This window comes from Bubalus kerabau, chromosome 13, assembly GCF_029407905.1.
Source record: "Bubalus kerabau isolate K-KA32 ecotype Philippines breed swamp buffalo chromosome 13, PCC_UOA_SB_1v2, whole genome shotgun sequence".
Lineage (NCBI taxonomy): Eukaryota > Metazoa > Chordata > Mammalia > Artiodactyla > Bovidae > Bubalus > Bubalus kerabau.
The window spans coordinates 20,443,046-20,455,707 of record NC_073636.1 but is presented as its reverse complement, the minus strand read 5'-3'; the positions used below and the strand labels follow the sequence as shown (position 1 = coordinate 20,455,707).

The window sequence follows — 12,662 nt, the reverse complement described above, 5'->3', positions numbered from 1 at the left end:
GTTTAATTATGGTTTATTTAATCTTCTTTGCTTTAAAATTTATACACTTATGAATATTTTGCACTCACAAATATGATCTGTGTATCTATGAAGGAACTTAAGGAATCTCTTTTGTGTAGCTTCTGATAATGATGTGCCTGACCATACTCCTGTGCTTCAGCATCAAGATTCAGTGTCAAAACTCCCAGTGCAAGTACAGAAACAGATAACTCCCAGAGGAGGAAAGCACAGTAGTAAGTACAACAGTTATAGATTCCTTTAAATTAAAAAAAATTAATCTCATTAGATTTTTCTGTTTAGTTCAAGAATGTGTGTTTGAGCATATGCTTGCTTGTGTTTATGTGTGTGCTCAGTCCCCACGGACTATAGCCCAACTGCCAGGCTCCTCTGCCCATGGAATTCTCCAGGCAGGAATACTAGAGTGGGTAGCCATTTCCTACTCCAGGGGATCTTTCCAGCCCAAGGATTAAGCCCACATCTCTTATGCCTCCTGCACTGGCAGGCAGGTTCTTTACCACTGTGCCACCTGGTTTGAGCATAAAATTCATACTGTCACTTTGATCTAAATGTGAATGTGAAAGTTGTTCAGTCATGCCCTACTCTTTGCAACCCCAGGGACTATACAGTTCAAGGAATTCTCCAGGCCAGAATACTGGAGTGGGTAGCCTTTCCCTTCTCCAGGGAATCTTCCCAATCCAGGGATTGAACCCAGGTCTCCTGCATTGCAGGCAGACTGATTACAGGTGGGCTACAAGGATAGTGATCTAAATGTGAATAATAGCCAAGTAGTGCTAGTGGGAAAGAATCCACCTGCCAATGCAGGAGACACCTGGGTTCAATCCCCGGATCGGGAAGATCCCTTAGAGTAAGAAATGGAAACCCACTCCAGTATTCTGGCCTTGGAAATCCCGTGGACAGAGGAGCCTGGTGGGGTACACTCCATGGGTTCACAAAGAGTCGGACATGACTGAAGCGACTTAACATGCATGCACGTGAATAATATAAAACAACTGGAGAACAGGAACCATTTAACATTTGGTTGGTATTCAGTAAGGTGTCTGCCTACAATTCAGGAGACCCGGGTTCAATCCCTGGGTCAGGAAGATCTCCCGGAGAAGGAAATGGCAACCCACTCCAGTATTCTTGCCTGGAAAATCCCTTGGACTGAGGAACCTGGTAGGCTACAGTCCATGGGGTTGCAAAGAGTTGGACACGACTGAGCGACTTCACTTTCACTTTCTTTCTTTATTGTTATAAGACTCCATTGTAGAGAGACTTTGCACTCAGTGTCCACCAAGGCCTGGTAACTACTTAGTAGTTTTTCCAATGGATTCTACACTTTTAGTCAGCAATAGGAGATTAGGGTCCAAAAGCCAGGTGGGCACCTCTGATGTGCGGCTGTGTTATTTTGCCACAGGCTCCAGTAGGCATCAGAGAGGTTGATGAGACCTATAACTTAAAAAGGCAGTGGATTCAGGAGGGCAAGTAAGAGGGTTTCCTGTGTAGCCAGTTGGAGGACGTCCAGGGCCTTCTGTAATTACAGGTCTTTTTGGTAATCTGATTGCTGGGTGCTGTCATCAGGTTGGCCGTGTAGGGGGATGTGTGAGTACCAGTGTCTGAACAGTCGCACCAGTCACTGGGCATCTTTTGTATTGTTGGGACTGAGAGCCTGAGCATGACTAAAACTTAGCAATTATTGCCTCTGAAGAGATACCCACTGTCACTTCCCAGTTTATTCCCAGGAATTTCCTGAGTCATGGGTCCTTTTGCCTTGTCCATAGTAATGTCCCAGACATGTTGCTACATGTGGATCAGCATGGCATCCAGTCCTGGTTGGGTAGTACCCTTGCCTGGACCAAGTAGGAGACGTTCTTTATTATAGGTAAAAGGCTGGTGCTCCATCTGGGAATGAGACTTGCGGCTCATGGCCTTGTGGAAGGACATTAAAGGAGTATTGAAATGTATTACAGCAAAGGTAGACAGATCCTGATCATCTGTGTGGACAGGGATGCCCAAATGGGCATTTACAATATGAATTCCTTCATACCTGTTTCCCTTAACTTGAGCAAGAGCCTCTGTGGCAGTCGCAGTGTCAGTAAGGCCAGTGTCCTGATCTGTACCATAGCATTAAGCTGTAGTAAGTAGTCCTGTAGTCCAGTCCAGGCACGCAAGGCTGATTGTGTAGGTTTACTTAGTTACTGAATGGAGAAATAATCTCACAGAGATGTTTGGTTCACTTAAACTCATCAAACAGGGCAGGCATTCCTTTTTCTCTTCTTAATAGTTGTTCTGTATAGAAGTCTGTAGGCACTGGTAGTCTGGTAGGTTTGCAGTCTTCCATGTGCCCCACTGAAATGACCCTGGGTGCAGCAGTGCTTGTCACAGCTTGGGGTTGATGTGAGTTGGAGTTCACATAGAAAATACATCTGCACTAATGATGTATTCAGCAGTGGGAGCTATGAAATAGAGGTTTGTAATGCCCAAAGGCACCCACACTATGGTCAGGTGTAAGTAAGGGTCAAAAAGCATTACTGTCTTCCTCTAATCCTGGTGTCAGAGTTGTGGAGATAACAGTCATTGGTAAAGTAGAAGCCAAATGGCCTAAGTATGCAATCTTCCCCCACTGCCACTTTGAACTCTGAGTTGGCATACATCATCAAATGCCACTGGGGATATAAGGATGATGGTCTAATCCCTAATCCTGTTTATTTTGAAAAGTCAAGTATTATAGGTGAAAATAGGCAGAGTTGTGGAATTCATCTTAGGATCACTGCCAGCGGGGGAGAGCAGAGGGAATACATTATTAATACTAAGTATCATCATTATTAGTACTAAGTATCATCACTGTTTTGATTCTCATGAGGCTGTTTTGGCCTCCATGGTCCACTTTCTGGCACAAGATGAGTGGTGTAGAGTCCATCCATCCCTTTCTTGAGCCTCCATTGCTGGGTAACTAGACTGTTCCCGGTGGCAGGGAACCACCTGGGCAGGCAGTGTCCACCATGCCTGGACAGAAGTTTTCAGAAACTAAGTGTCATCCAGGAGAGGAAGGAGATTGTCTCAGGTGTTTGTGTCTTTTCTTCTGCATCCCCTCCCTTGTCCTCCTTGGACACAGTGGCCCCTGTCAGGGAACTCAGAACCAGGGGTTCTGTTAAGACATAGCCAGCAAGGTGCCAGTGTCCCACACTAAGTTAAAAGAGTAGCTCCTCTACAGTGGAGTCTATATAGTCTCCTCTGGTTGCTGGTCTGGTGAAACTGAGAAACCTGGATTCTTTTTCTTTAGACATGATTCTCAAAACTTCAGTATATCTTGGAGTATCCATCAGTGTCAGAGAGAAGCTGAGAGCAAATAGCAGTCACTGGGTACAACTCAGTCAGCCATGTCTGCAGCGACTAATTGACCCTCTGTATTAGTTTTTGATTTTTATTTCCTATATTTCCTTTTTAAAAGATGAATACCTTTATCACTTTTTTCAAGTGCCTTTTCTTCATGTCTTCCTTCCTCCTGCCTTCCTGCTTGCCTGCCTGTAGCATACTATGTATTCCCTGTCAGGTTGTTTCTTGCCCGTTAAGAGTTAAATCCTAGAAATGCTTCCGAGTCAGTTTGTTGGGTCTTCTTCATTCCTTTTATACCTGTTTGTACAGCTGTGTGTGCCACATTATATCCCATAGTCTGTATTTTCTTAGTTTACATGCATTACTTTAGCCTACCAGTCTCCCATGCTTTTATATTTAAGTGGTTTTGACTATTTTGCTGTTAATGAATAATTTGTACAGGTATATTTTCATTGTTTGGTATTTCAATATGTATTACCTGAAAATATTTGGAAAACTCAGAAAATGACAGACTAATATAAAACATATTAGAAGTCTAAGAATATTAATGATGTGCTAAAATACCTTCCATGCACCCTTGTTAACATTCTTCCCACAGTTTTCTTGTACAACCTGGCATTTGATGATGTTCTTATAACTTCATAAAAATGAAGTTTTTGTGAAGTTTTTTATTTAGTGGGCCAAATTCTTCTCTTTATGCAGCTCAGGATGAAGTATCACATAGAAATCGTATTCTTGATCATCAAGACTCAGTGTCAAAATCAGAGATTCAAGTAAAGAAACCAAGCTTGCACAAAGGGGAAGGACTTACTGGTAAGTATAAAAACTGTGGAAAACCTGAAATTATTTTATGTTAAACTCACTAGAAGATGTTTTTATTTTGGTTCATGTTATATATTTTTGAACATGTATTTTATAGAAAATGTTATACTTTGACCAAAGTGTGACTACTATGAGATATCTAGAGAAAAAAAGCAGAAATATTGTTAAACTTTGATTGGAATTTCTGTTCTTAAGATTATTTTGTGAAAAGATGAATGCCCCAAGGCCCAATAGTAGGTGAATAACTGTCTCTCCAAAGTAGAGTGCCTTTCAGCCAGCTCCAGGTAATTATGGATATGGAAGCCCAACAGACACTTCTGTGCATGGCGGGGCATTTTGCCATAGATTCCTTTGCCAAAGCAGTATTTCTGAGATCTGTAAATCAAGCGTCTGATGGGTTCTGGAGGCCCTGTTGGAGGGCCTTTAGGGCCTTAGCTGTGTCCTCACTAAAAAGAAGCAGCTTTTCTGGTAACCCCAGAGATCAGAGTCATTAAGAGCTCCACATGGGGAAATGAGAATGCACGTGGTCAAAGAGTCACACTATTTGCTGGGCCTGTTTTATTTGTTGGAGTTGAATAGTTGGCAGTCTTCTTCTCTGGAATAAGAAGTCATACCCCTTAGAGATCATGCCCAGGAGTTTCACTAGGGTACCAGGTAATTAACTGAGTATACTAATGGCCCAGCCAAGAGCCACTGGTGGTTCCACAGGGCATCTAGTCCTTATTTGGTGTGTCCTTGTCTTGGCCTACTAGAGTGAAAACTAGTCCTCTCTGTGGGAGCAGGTGCTTCAAAGTCATGGCCTGTGCACTGATTACTGATACCTGAGCAATTTGATGGCCATATGAAGGACATTAGTGCTCATGTAGCTAGAGTTATGAAACAGTTTACCACAATTACTTGTTTGCTCAATCCTGTAATGCTTCTCAAGTGGTTTCAGAATAGCTTTGAACATACCACTTGGTAAACAAACCAAATTTTAAAAAGATTTCATGACTTTCTGTTAGTCTCCTTCCCATTCTCATCTGAATCCCATGTCCAAGAGTGAGGGTCTATGTTAAATACTATATTGAGAAGTTACCACTTCTATTTTGCCTTCAATTGTTTCATTTCATAAGTTTGCTTTCTCTTTACTTTGATCTTCTTACCCTCACTGATTTAATTATGTTTTGAAATACATAGAGCATGAACCTACTTCCAAAAGCTAAAAAGTATATAAAGAGCTATGCTTAGAAGCTTATTATTCCTTCCTCAGTCTTCCCTCTCATCTTGTTGGTAACCGTATACATTGTTTTGTGATAGGTTTCCTGTATTCCCTGTATTTTTTCTCTCCATCCTTGTTTTTTCTCATTTCTTTTTTCTTATCCATACCAGTTTTCCTTTTTTTAGTTTTTTTTTAAACTTAACATTATTCCTGATGATCCCTTTAAGAAATCCCTTTAAATCAGTATGTAGAGATTCATTTCACTCAGTTTATAGCACTGTGTACAGCTGTACCACAGTATTTACCATAATTCATATTATTCCATAGTGGATAGCATGTACCCTAGTTTATTGAACTAATCTTCTTTGCTTTAAAATGTATATGGTTTTGACTATTTTGCACTTACAAATACATTGTATTCAATAACCATGTACATACTCATTTGTATTTTTAGTTCTATGAATTTGTATTAGTCTGAAGTATAAACAGGACTTCCTAGGAGGTGCAGGGGTAAAGAATCCACCTGCCAGTGCAGAAGACATAAGAGACACAGGTTCAAGCTCTGAGTTAAGATCTCCTGGAATTGGAAATGGTTACCTACTCCAGTATCCTTGCCTGAAAATTCCATGGACAGAGGAGCCTGGCAGGCTACAGTCCATGGGGTCCCAAAGAGTTGAACACGACTAAGCAACTGGATATACACACAAAGTATAAATAACCTAGGAAAAATAGAGACTGTATATATGGATGTTTTTATGTATGTATGTATGTATATTATGTTGTTACAGCCTCTTTAAAGTATATTCATTAAAAATGTTCTCACAATTTCTAGTCACATGTTATTTATGGTAATTTACTTATGTGTGCTCAGTCTCTTCAGTTGTGTCCGACTCCTTGCGATCCTATGGACTGTAGCCTGCCAGATTCCTCCACCCATGGAATTTCCCAGGCAAGAATACTGGACTAGGGTGCCATTTCCTTCTCTGGGGGATCTTCCTCAGCCAGGGATCGAACCCTGTATTGCATCTCCTGTATTGCAGGCACATTCGTTTCCACTAAGCCACTGGGGAAGTCCCAAAGTGAAAGTAAAAGTCGTTCAGTCATGTCCAATTCTTTGTGACCCCATGGTCTCCAGGTCAGAATACTGAAGTGCGTAGCCGTTCTCTTCTCCAGAGGATCTTCCCAACCTAGGAATTGAACCCAGTTCTCCCACATTGCAGCCAGATTCTTTACCAGCTGAGCCACCAGGGAAGTGCAAGAATACTTGAGTGGGTAGCCTATTCCCTTCTCCGATGGAATGCCAACCCAGGAATCAAACTGGGGTCTTCTGCATTGCAGGAGGATTCTTTACCAGCTGAGCTGCCAGGGAAGCCCAATTTACTTAACTTTATCAAAATGAGAAAAATTCACAGTATACTTATTGTAAGTATGAAACCAAGAGATTTTATTGCAGATCTCGTCTTAGCAAACACCCTCCTCTAACAACACAAGAGAAGACTCTACACATGGACATCACCAAATGGTCAACACTGAAATCAGATTGATTATATTCTTTGCAGCCAAAGATGGAGAAGCTCTATACAGTCAGCAAAAACAAGATCGGGAGCTGACTGTGGCTCAGATCATGGACTCCTTATTGCCAAATTCAGACTTAAATTGAATGAAGTAGGGAAAACCAACTAGACCATTCAGATATGATCTAAATCAAATCCCTTATGATTATACAGTAGAAGTGAAAAATAGATTTAAGGGACTAGATCTGATAGAGTGCCTGATGAACTATGGACATAGGTTCATGATATTGTACAGCAGACAGGTATCAAGACCATCCCCAAGAAAAAGAAATGCAAAAAAGCAAAATGGCTGTCTGAGGAGGCCTTACAAATAGCTGTGAAAAGAAGAGAAGCCAAAAGCAAAGGAGAAAAGGAAAGATATACCCATTTGAATGCAGAGTTCCAAAGAATAGCAAGGAGAGATAAGAAAGCCTTCCTCAGTGATCAGTGCAAAGAAATAGAGGAAAACAACAGGATGGGAAAGACTAGAGATCTCTTCAAGAAAATCAGAGATACCAAGGGAACATTTCATGCGAAGATGGGATCAACAAAGGACAGAAATGGTATGGACCTAACAGAAGCAGAAGATATTAGGAAGAGGTGGCAAGAATACACAGAAGAACTATACAAAAAAAAATCTTCATGACCCAGATAATCACAATGGTGTGATCACTCACCTAGAGCCAGACATCCTGGAATGTGAAGTCAAGTGGGCCTTAGGAAGCATCACTATGAACAAATCTAGTGGAGGTGATGGAATTCCAGTTGAGCTATTTCAAATCCTGAAAGATGATGCTGTGAAAGTGCTGCACTCAATATGCCAGCAAATTTGGAAAACTCAGCAGTGGCCACAGGACTAGAAAAGGTCAGTTTTCATTCCAATCCCAAAGAAAGGTGATGCCAAAGAATGCTCAAACTACCACACAATTGCACTCATCTCACACGCTAGTAAAGTAATGCTCAAAATCCTCGAAGCCAGGCTTCAGCAATAAGACTGAAGGCTTCTGAACTGTGAACTTCCAGATGTTCAAGCTTGTTTTAGAAAAGGCAGAGGAACCAGAGATCAAATTGCCAACATCCACTGGATCATCGAAAAAGCAAGAGAGTTCCAGAAAAACATCTATTTCTGCTTTATTGACTATGCCAAATTCATTGACTGTGTGGATCACAACAGACTGTGAAAAGTACTTCAAGAGATGGGAATACCAGACCACCTGATCTGCCTCTTGAGAAATCTATATGCAGATCAGGAAGCAACAGTTAGAACTGGACATGGAACAACAGACTGGTTCCAAATAGGCAAAGGAGTACGTCAAGGCTGTATATTGTCACCCTGCTTATTTAACTTATATGCAGGGTACATCATGAGAAATGCTGGACTGGAAGAAGCACAACCTGGAATCAAGATTGCTGGGAGGAAATATCAATAACCTCAGATATGCAGATGACACCACCCTCATGGCAGAAAGTGAAGAAGAACTAAAGAGCCTCTTGATGGAAGTGAGAGAGGAGAGTGAAAAAGTTGGCTTAAAGCTCAACATTCAGAAAACTAAGATCATGGCATCCAGTCCCATCACTTCATGGCAAATAGATGGGAAAACAGTGGCAGACTTTATTTTTTTGGGCTCCAGAATCACTGCAGATGATGATTGCAGCCATGGAATTAAAAGACGCTTGCTCCTTGTGAGGAAAGTTATGACCAACCTAGATAGCATATTCAAAAGCAGAGACATCATTTTGCCAACAAAGGTCAATCTAGTCAAGCCTATGGTTTTTCCAGTAGTCATGTTTGGATGTGAGAGTTGGACTATAGGGAAAGCTGAGTGCTGAAGAATTGATGCTTTTGAACTGTGGTGTTGAAGAAGACTCTTGAGAGTCCCTTGGACTGCAAGGAGGTCCAACCAGTCCATCCTAAAGGAGATCAGTCCTGAACATTCATTGGAAGGACTGATGTTTAAGCCGAAACCCCAATACTTTGGCCACTTGATGCGAAAAGCTGATTCACTGGGAAAGACCCTGATCCTGGGAAAGATTGAAGGCATGAGGAGAAGGGGTTGACAGAGGATGAGATGGTTGGATAGCATCACTGACTCAATGGGGGATAAGTTTGAGTGAACTCCGGGAGTTGGTGATGGACAGGGAGGCCTGGCATGCTGCAGTTCACAGGGTTGCGAAGAGTCAGACACGACTGAGCAACTGAACTGAACTGATGTGTCTATGAAGGAATTTAATGAATCTGTTTTGTGCAGCTCCTGATGATGTGCCTGACAATACTCCTGTGCTTCAGCATCAAGATTCAGTGTCAAAACTCCCAGTGCAAGTACAGAAACAGATATATTCTGGAGAAGGAAAACACGGTAGTAAGTACAACAGTTATAGATGCCTTTAAATTTTAAAAAATTAATCTTACCTGATCTTTTTTCTTTAGTTCATGAATATGTGTTTGAGCACATATAGCAATTTTGCACTTCAAATGTGAATAATATAAAAAATTAGAGAACTGGAACCATTTAACATTTGGCTGATATTTCTTGTTATAAGGCTGCATTATAGAGACACTTCTTGCTTATTAACCACCAAGGCCCAGTAACTGCTCAGTAGTCTTTCAAAGTGATTCTATACTTTCAGCCACCAATAAGATATTAGGGGTCCATAAGCTGGGTGAATACCTCAGATGTGTGGCTGTGTTCTTTTGCCACAGACTCCAATAGACATCAGAGAGACCTGTAACTTAAAAGACAGTGGATTCAAGAGGTCAAGGGAAAGCTTTTCCTGTGTAGCCATTTAAAGGGTCTCCAGGCCCTAGTCAGCATACAGGTCTTTTTGATAACCTGATTGCTGGGTGCTGTCATCAAGATGGCCATGTAGGGGGATGTGTGAGTACCAGTTTCTGAACAGTCCCACCAGTCATTGGGGATCCTTTGTATTCGTACGGGCTGAGAGCCTGAGTGTGACTAAAACTCGGGCAATTATTGCCTCCAGAGAGAGTCCTACTCTCCCTTCCCAGTCAGGAACTTCCCATGAGTCTTGGGTCCCTGTTTCTTGTCCCAGTAATATCCTAGACATGTTGCTACATATGGGTCAAAATGGCATCCAGTGCTGGTTGGGTAGTACCCTTGCCTGGACCAACTAGGAGACATTCCTTACTCTGCAGAAGGCTAGTCCTCCATCTGGGAGTGAAATTTCCTGGTCATGGCCTTGTGGAAGGACATTAAAGGAGTATTGAAAAGTATTTCACAAAAGGCAAACAGATCCTGATCATCTGTGTGGACAGGGATGCTGAAAAGGGCATTTGCAATAAGAATTGATTCAGACCTATTTTTCTGAACTTGGGCAAGAGTCACAGTGTCATCAGGTAATGGTGTTTCCAAACATTGTACTATACTGTTGAGTGACTGAGGATTGAGTTTCCAAGCACCCAAGGCCTTTTGGGAAGCTCAGATAATGAACCTGGGCTTCCTAAGCACAGCAACAATAGCAGTTTTCTTGTTGTTTTTGTTTGTTTTTAATTGCTGAGCCTGTTAATGCTCTTTTTGAGGGACAAAACTTCTAGCTGGTAGTTTGGTAGGTTTGCTATCTTCCATATGTCCCACTAAAATTTTCTTAACTACAATAATTTTGTTTATGGCTTGAATTAGGTGCTATCAGGTATGCATATCAACAATATGTCTCTAATAATAATCCATTCAGTAGTAGTGCCACAATCATGATATGTTATATCTGTAGTCAAGCTTGGTAGGGGTCTTGGTGGTGGTGGCTTCTGACAGGAAATCAGAGCCTTATCCATTTCTCCTCATTCTCATCCCAGGGATTTTGGGGGTCATAGTCAGCTGTGCATCGTTATCCCAAAAGTCCAAAATATGCAGTTCTTCCCCATGTGTACTTTGAACTTTGACCCTTTCATAGGACCTCATTTCCTCACTTTGTGCATAGGACATTTCATAGTCTTGTTTTTTTTATTTTTTTGTAGCGTCTTTGTTTTTTTTTTTAATTTAAATTTATTTATTTTAATTAGAGACTAATTACTTTACAATATTGTATTGGTTTTTTTTTAAATGTAAAAAGTTTAGATAAAAATTGGTAGGACTCTATGATTCATTTTAGAATATCCTGGGAGAAAAAGGAAGAGCACTTCTATTAGTTGTAGGAATCATTACCAGGCAGACCTTAGGGAAGGTTGCCATTTGGCCTCTAAAGGACCCCATGGACTGTAGCATGCCAGGCTTCCCTGTCCTTCACCATCTCCCAGAGCTTGAAAGGATCACCATCTCCCAGAGCTTGAAAGGACATGAGTTATGAGTTTCTAAGTGGAGAACCCACTGATTTCTTCTTTTGCGCTCCCTTTGTTTAACAATAAGACCCAGAGGTTTATTTGGAAAAGCCCTACCAAATCCTCCAGTTACATGTGCTCAGTTACCATTTTACTGTCACTTTCTGTGATGATCTCTCTCTGTTATTTTGGCAGTAGTTACATTTACCCTGCCCAGGAATTTGTCAGTTAACATCTGGATTATGTCACTGACAAATGGATCTAACTTTCTGAGGAGGTTTATTTGAGCTAGATAACCAGCAGGAATGGCACTAATTAACCTAGAGTCTTGTTATTAATAACAATCTCATTATCTATCACTGTCACTCTCTCCTTGTAGAATCTGGGGACCACCAGTGTAGTTTGCAGAGATGCTGTTCTCTCAAAGCTTGGTCTAAACATGTGTTTTGGTCGTAGGGAACCCATCACTGTTGGGCCAAAATTTCAGAGCCCAAATAGTTCCCAGATGAGGAAGTAGGATGTGCATGTTCCTCTTAGCCTCCTTGATCAAATTTTCTGCTTTTAGGACACTCTTAAACAGGTCCACCCACACAGTAACACTGTTCTTGCTAACTTTAAGAAAATTACCTCCTTGAAATCAGTTCATTCCATACTTTGCTTGCTTAAAAATTTTATGAATTAGTAAAATTATCAGACTAGAAGTAGAAAGTGTTGAAGGAAAAAAAAGTAGGGTAAAAAAGATTCCTACTTCATCATGCAAGTGAACAACCCAAGTCTGTGAGGTCTCTTTATATCATGGACAATGCAATCTCAAAGCATTCTATATTCATTTAATTCAATCATGGGTCTCAGTAACTTGCTGTATTGTAGGCTGTCCATTGTTGTTGGTGCTGTGTGCTGTGCCTAGTCGCTCAATCATGTCCTACTCTTTGCAACCCCATGGACTGTAGCCCACCAGAATGGGGACCTCATTAAAGTTGACAACAATCATTGGGTGCAACTGAGCTTGCAGAGGATGTGACAATTTTTAGTACTGTCATCAGAGGACAAGGAGTACCCAGGAATTGCTTCCATAAATTTCCCAGAGTCCTTCTGTTAGATCACTAATTCCACCAGGCATTTTGGCAGGGATTCTGGGGCTAAAGAGAAGGACCATCATTAGCCCTCTAGCCCAGGAAGCTTGCATAAACAATTTGCTAGCCCTCTCCAAGAGTGCCCCCAGGCGTTCCTAATGTAGCACTTCTTGAGACTCATAGCTGTTGCTAGCAAAGTGCATTGTTAGACCTTCAGACTCTTGCAGTTGACCAGCTAGTACTCCCCAACAGGCCTTGTAGTCCTCTCTAGTGTCTCCCCAAAACCCTGGGTGATCTTCATGCTTTTTACTTTTCCAGAAAGACATTGTGCTTAATTGGGCCACCCTGCCTGCCACCATTTGTCACTGAGAAGAGAGCTATCAGTTGTGAAGGTGATCTGTAAAGAC

General features: G+C 41.5%; 1 protein-coding gene across 1 annotated transcript in view; it reads left to right on the top strand.

Moving 5' to 3' along the window:
• CCDC7 (coiled-coil domain containing 7) overlaps positions 1 to 12,662 on the top strand; it is a 262,345-nt gene that overhangs the window by 153,966 nt on the left and 95,717 nt on the right. Inside the window, exons 29-31 of the mRNA XM_055543752.1 lie at positions 120 to 233; positions 4,039 to 4,149; positions 9,162 to 9,272. Of these exons, the coding sequence (XP_055399727.1) occupies positions 120 to 233; positions 4,039 to 4,149; positions 9,162 to 9,272 (336 nt within the window). The remainder of the gene's footprint in view (positions 1 to 119; positions 234 to 4,038; positions 4,150 to 9,161; positions 9,273 to 12,662) is intronic.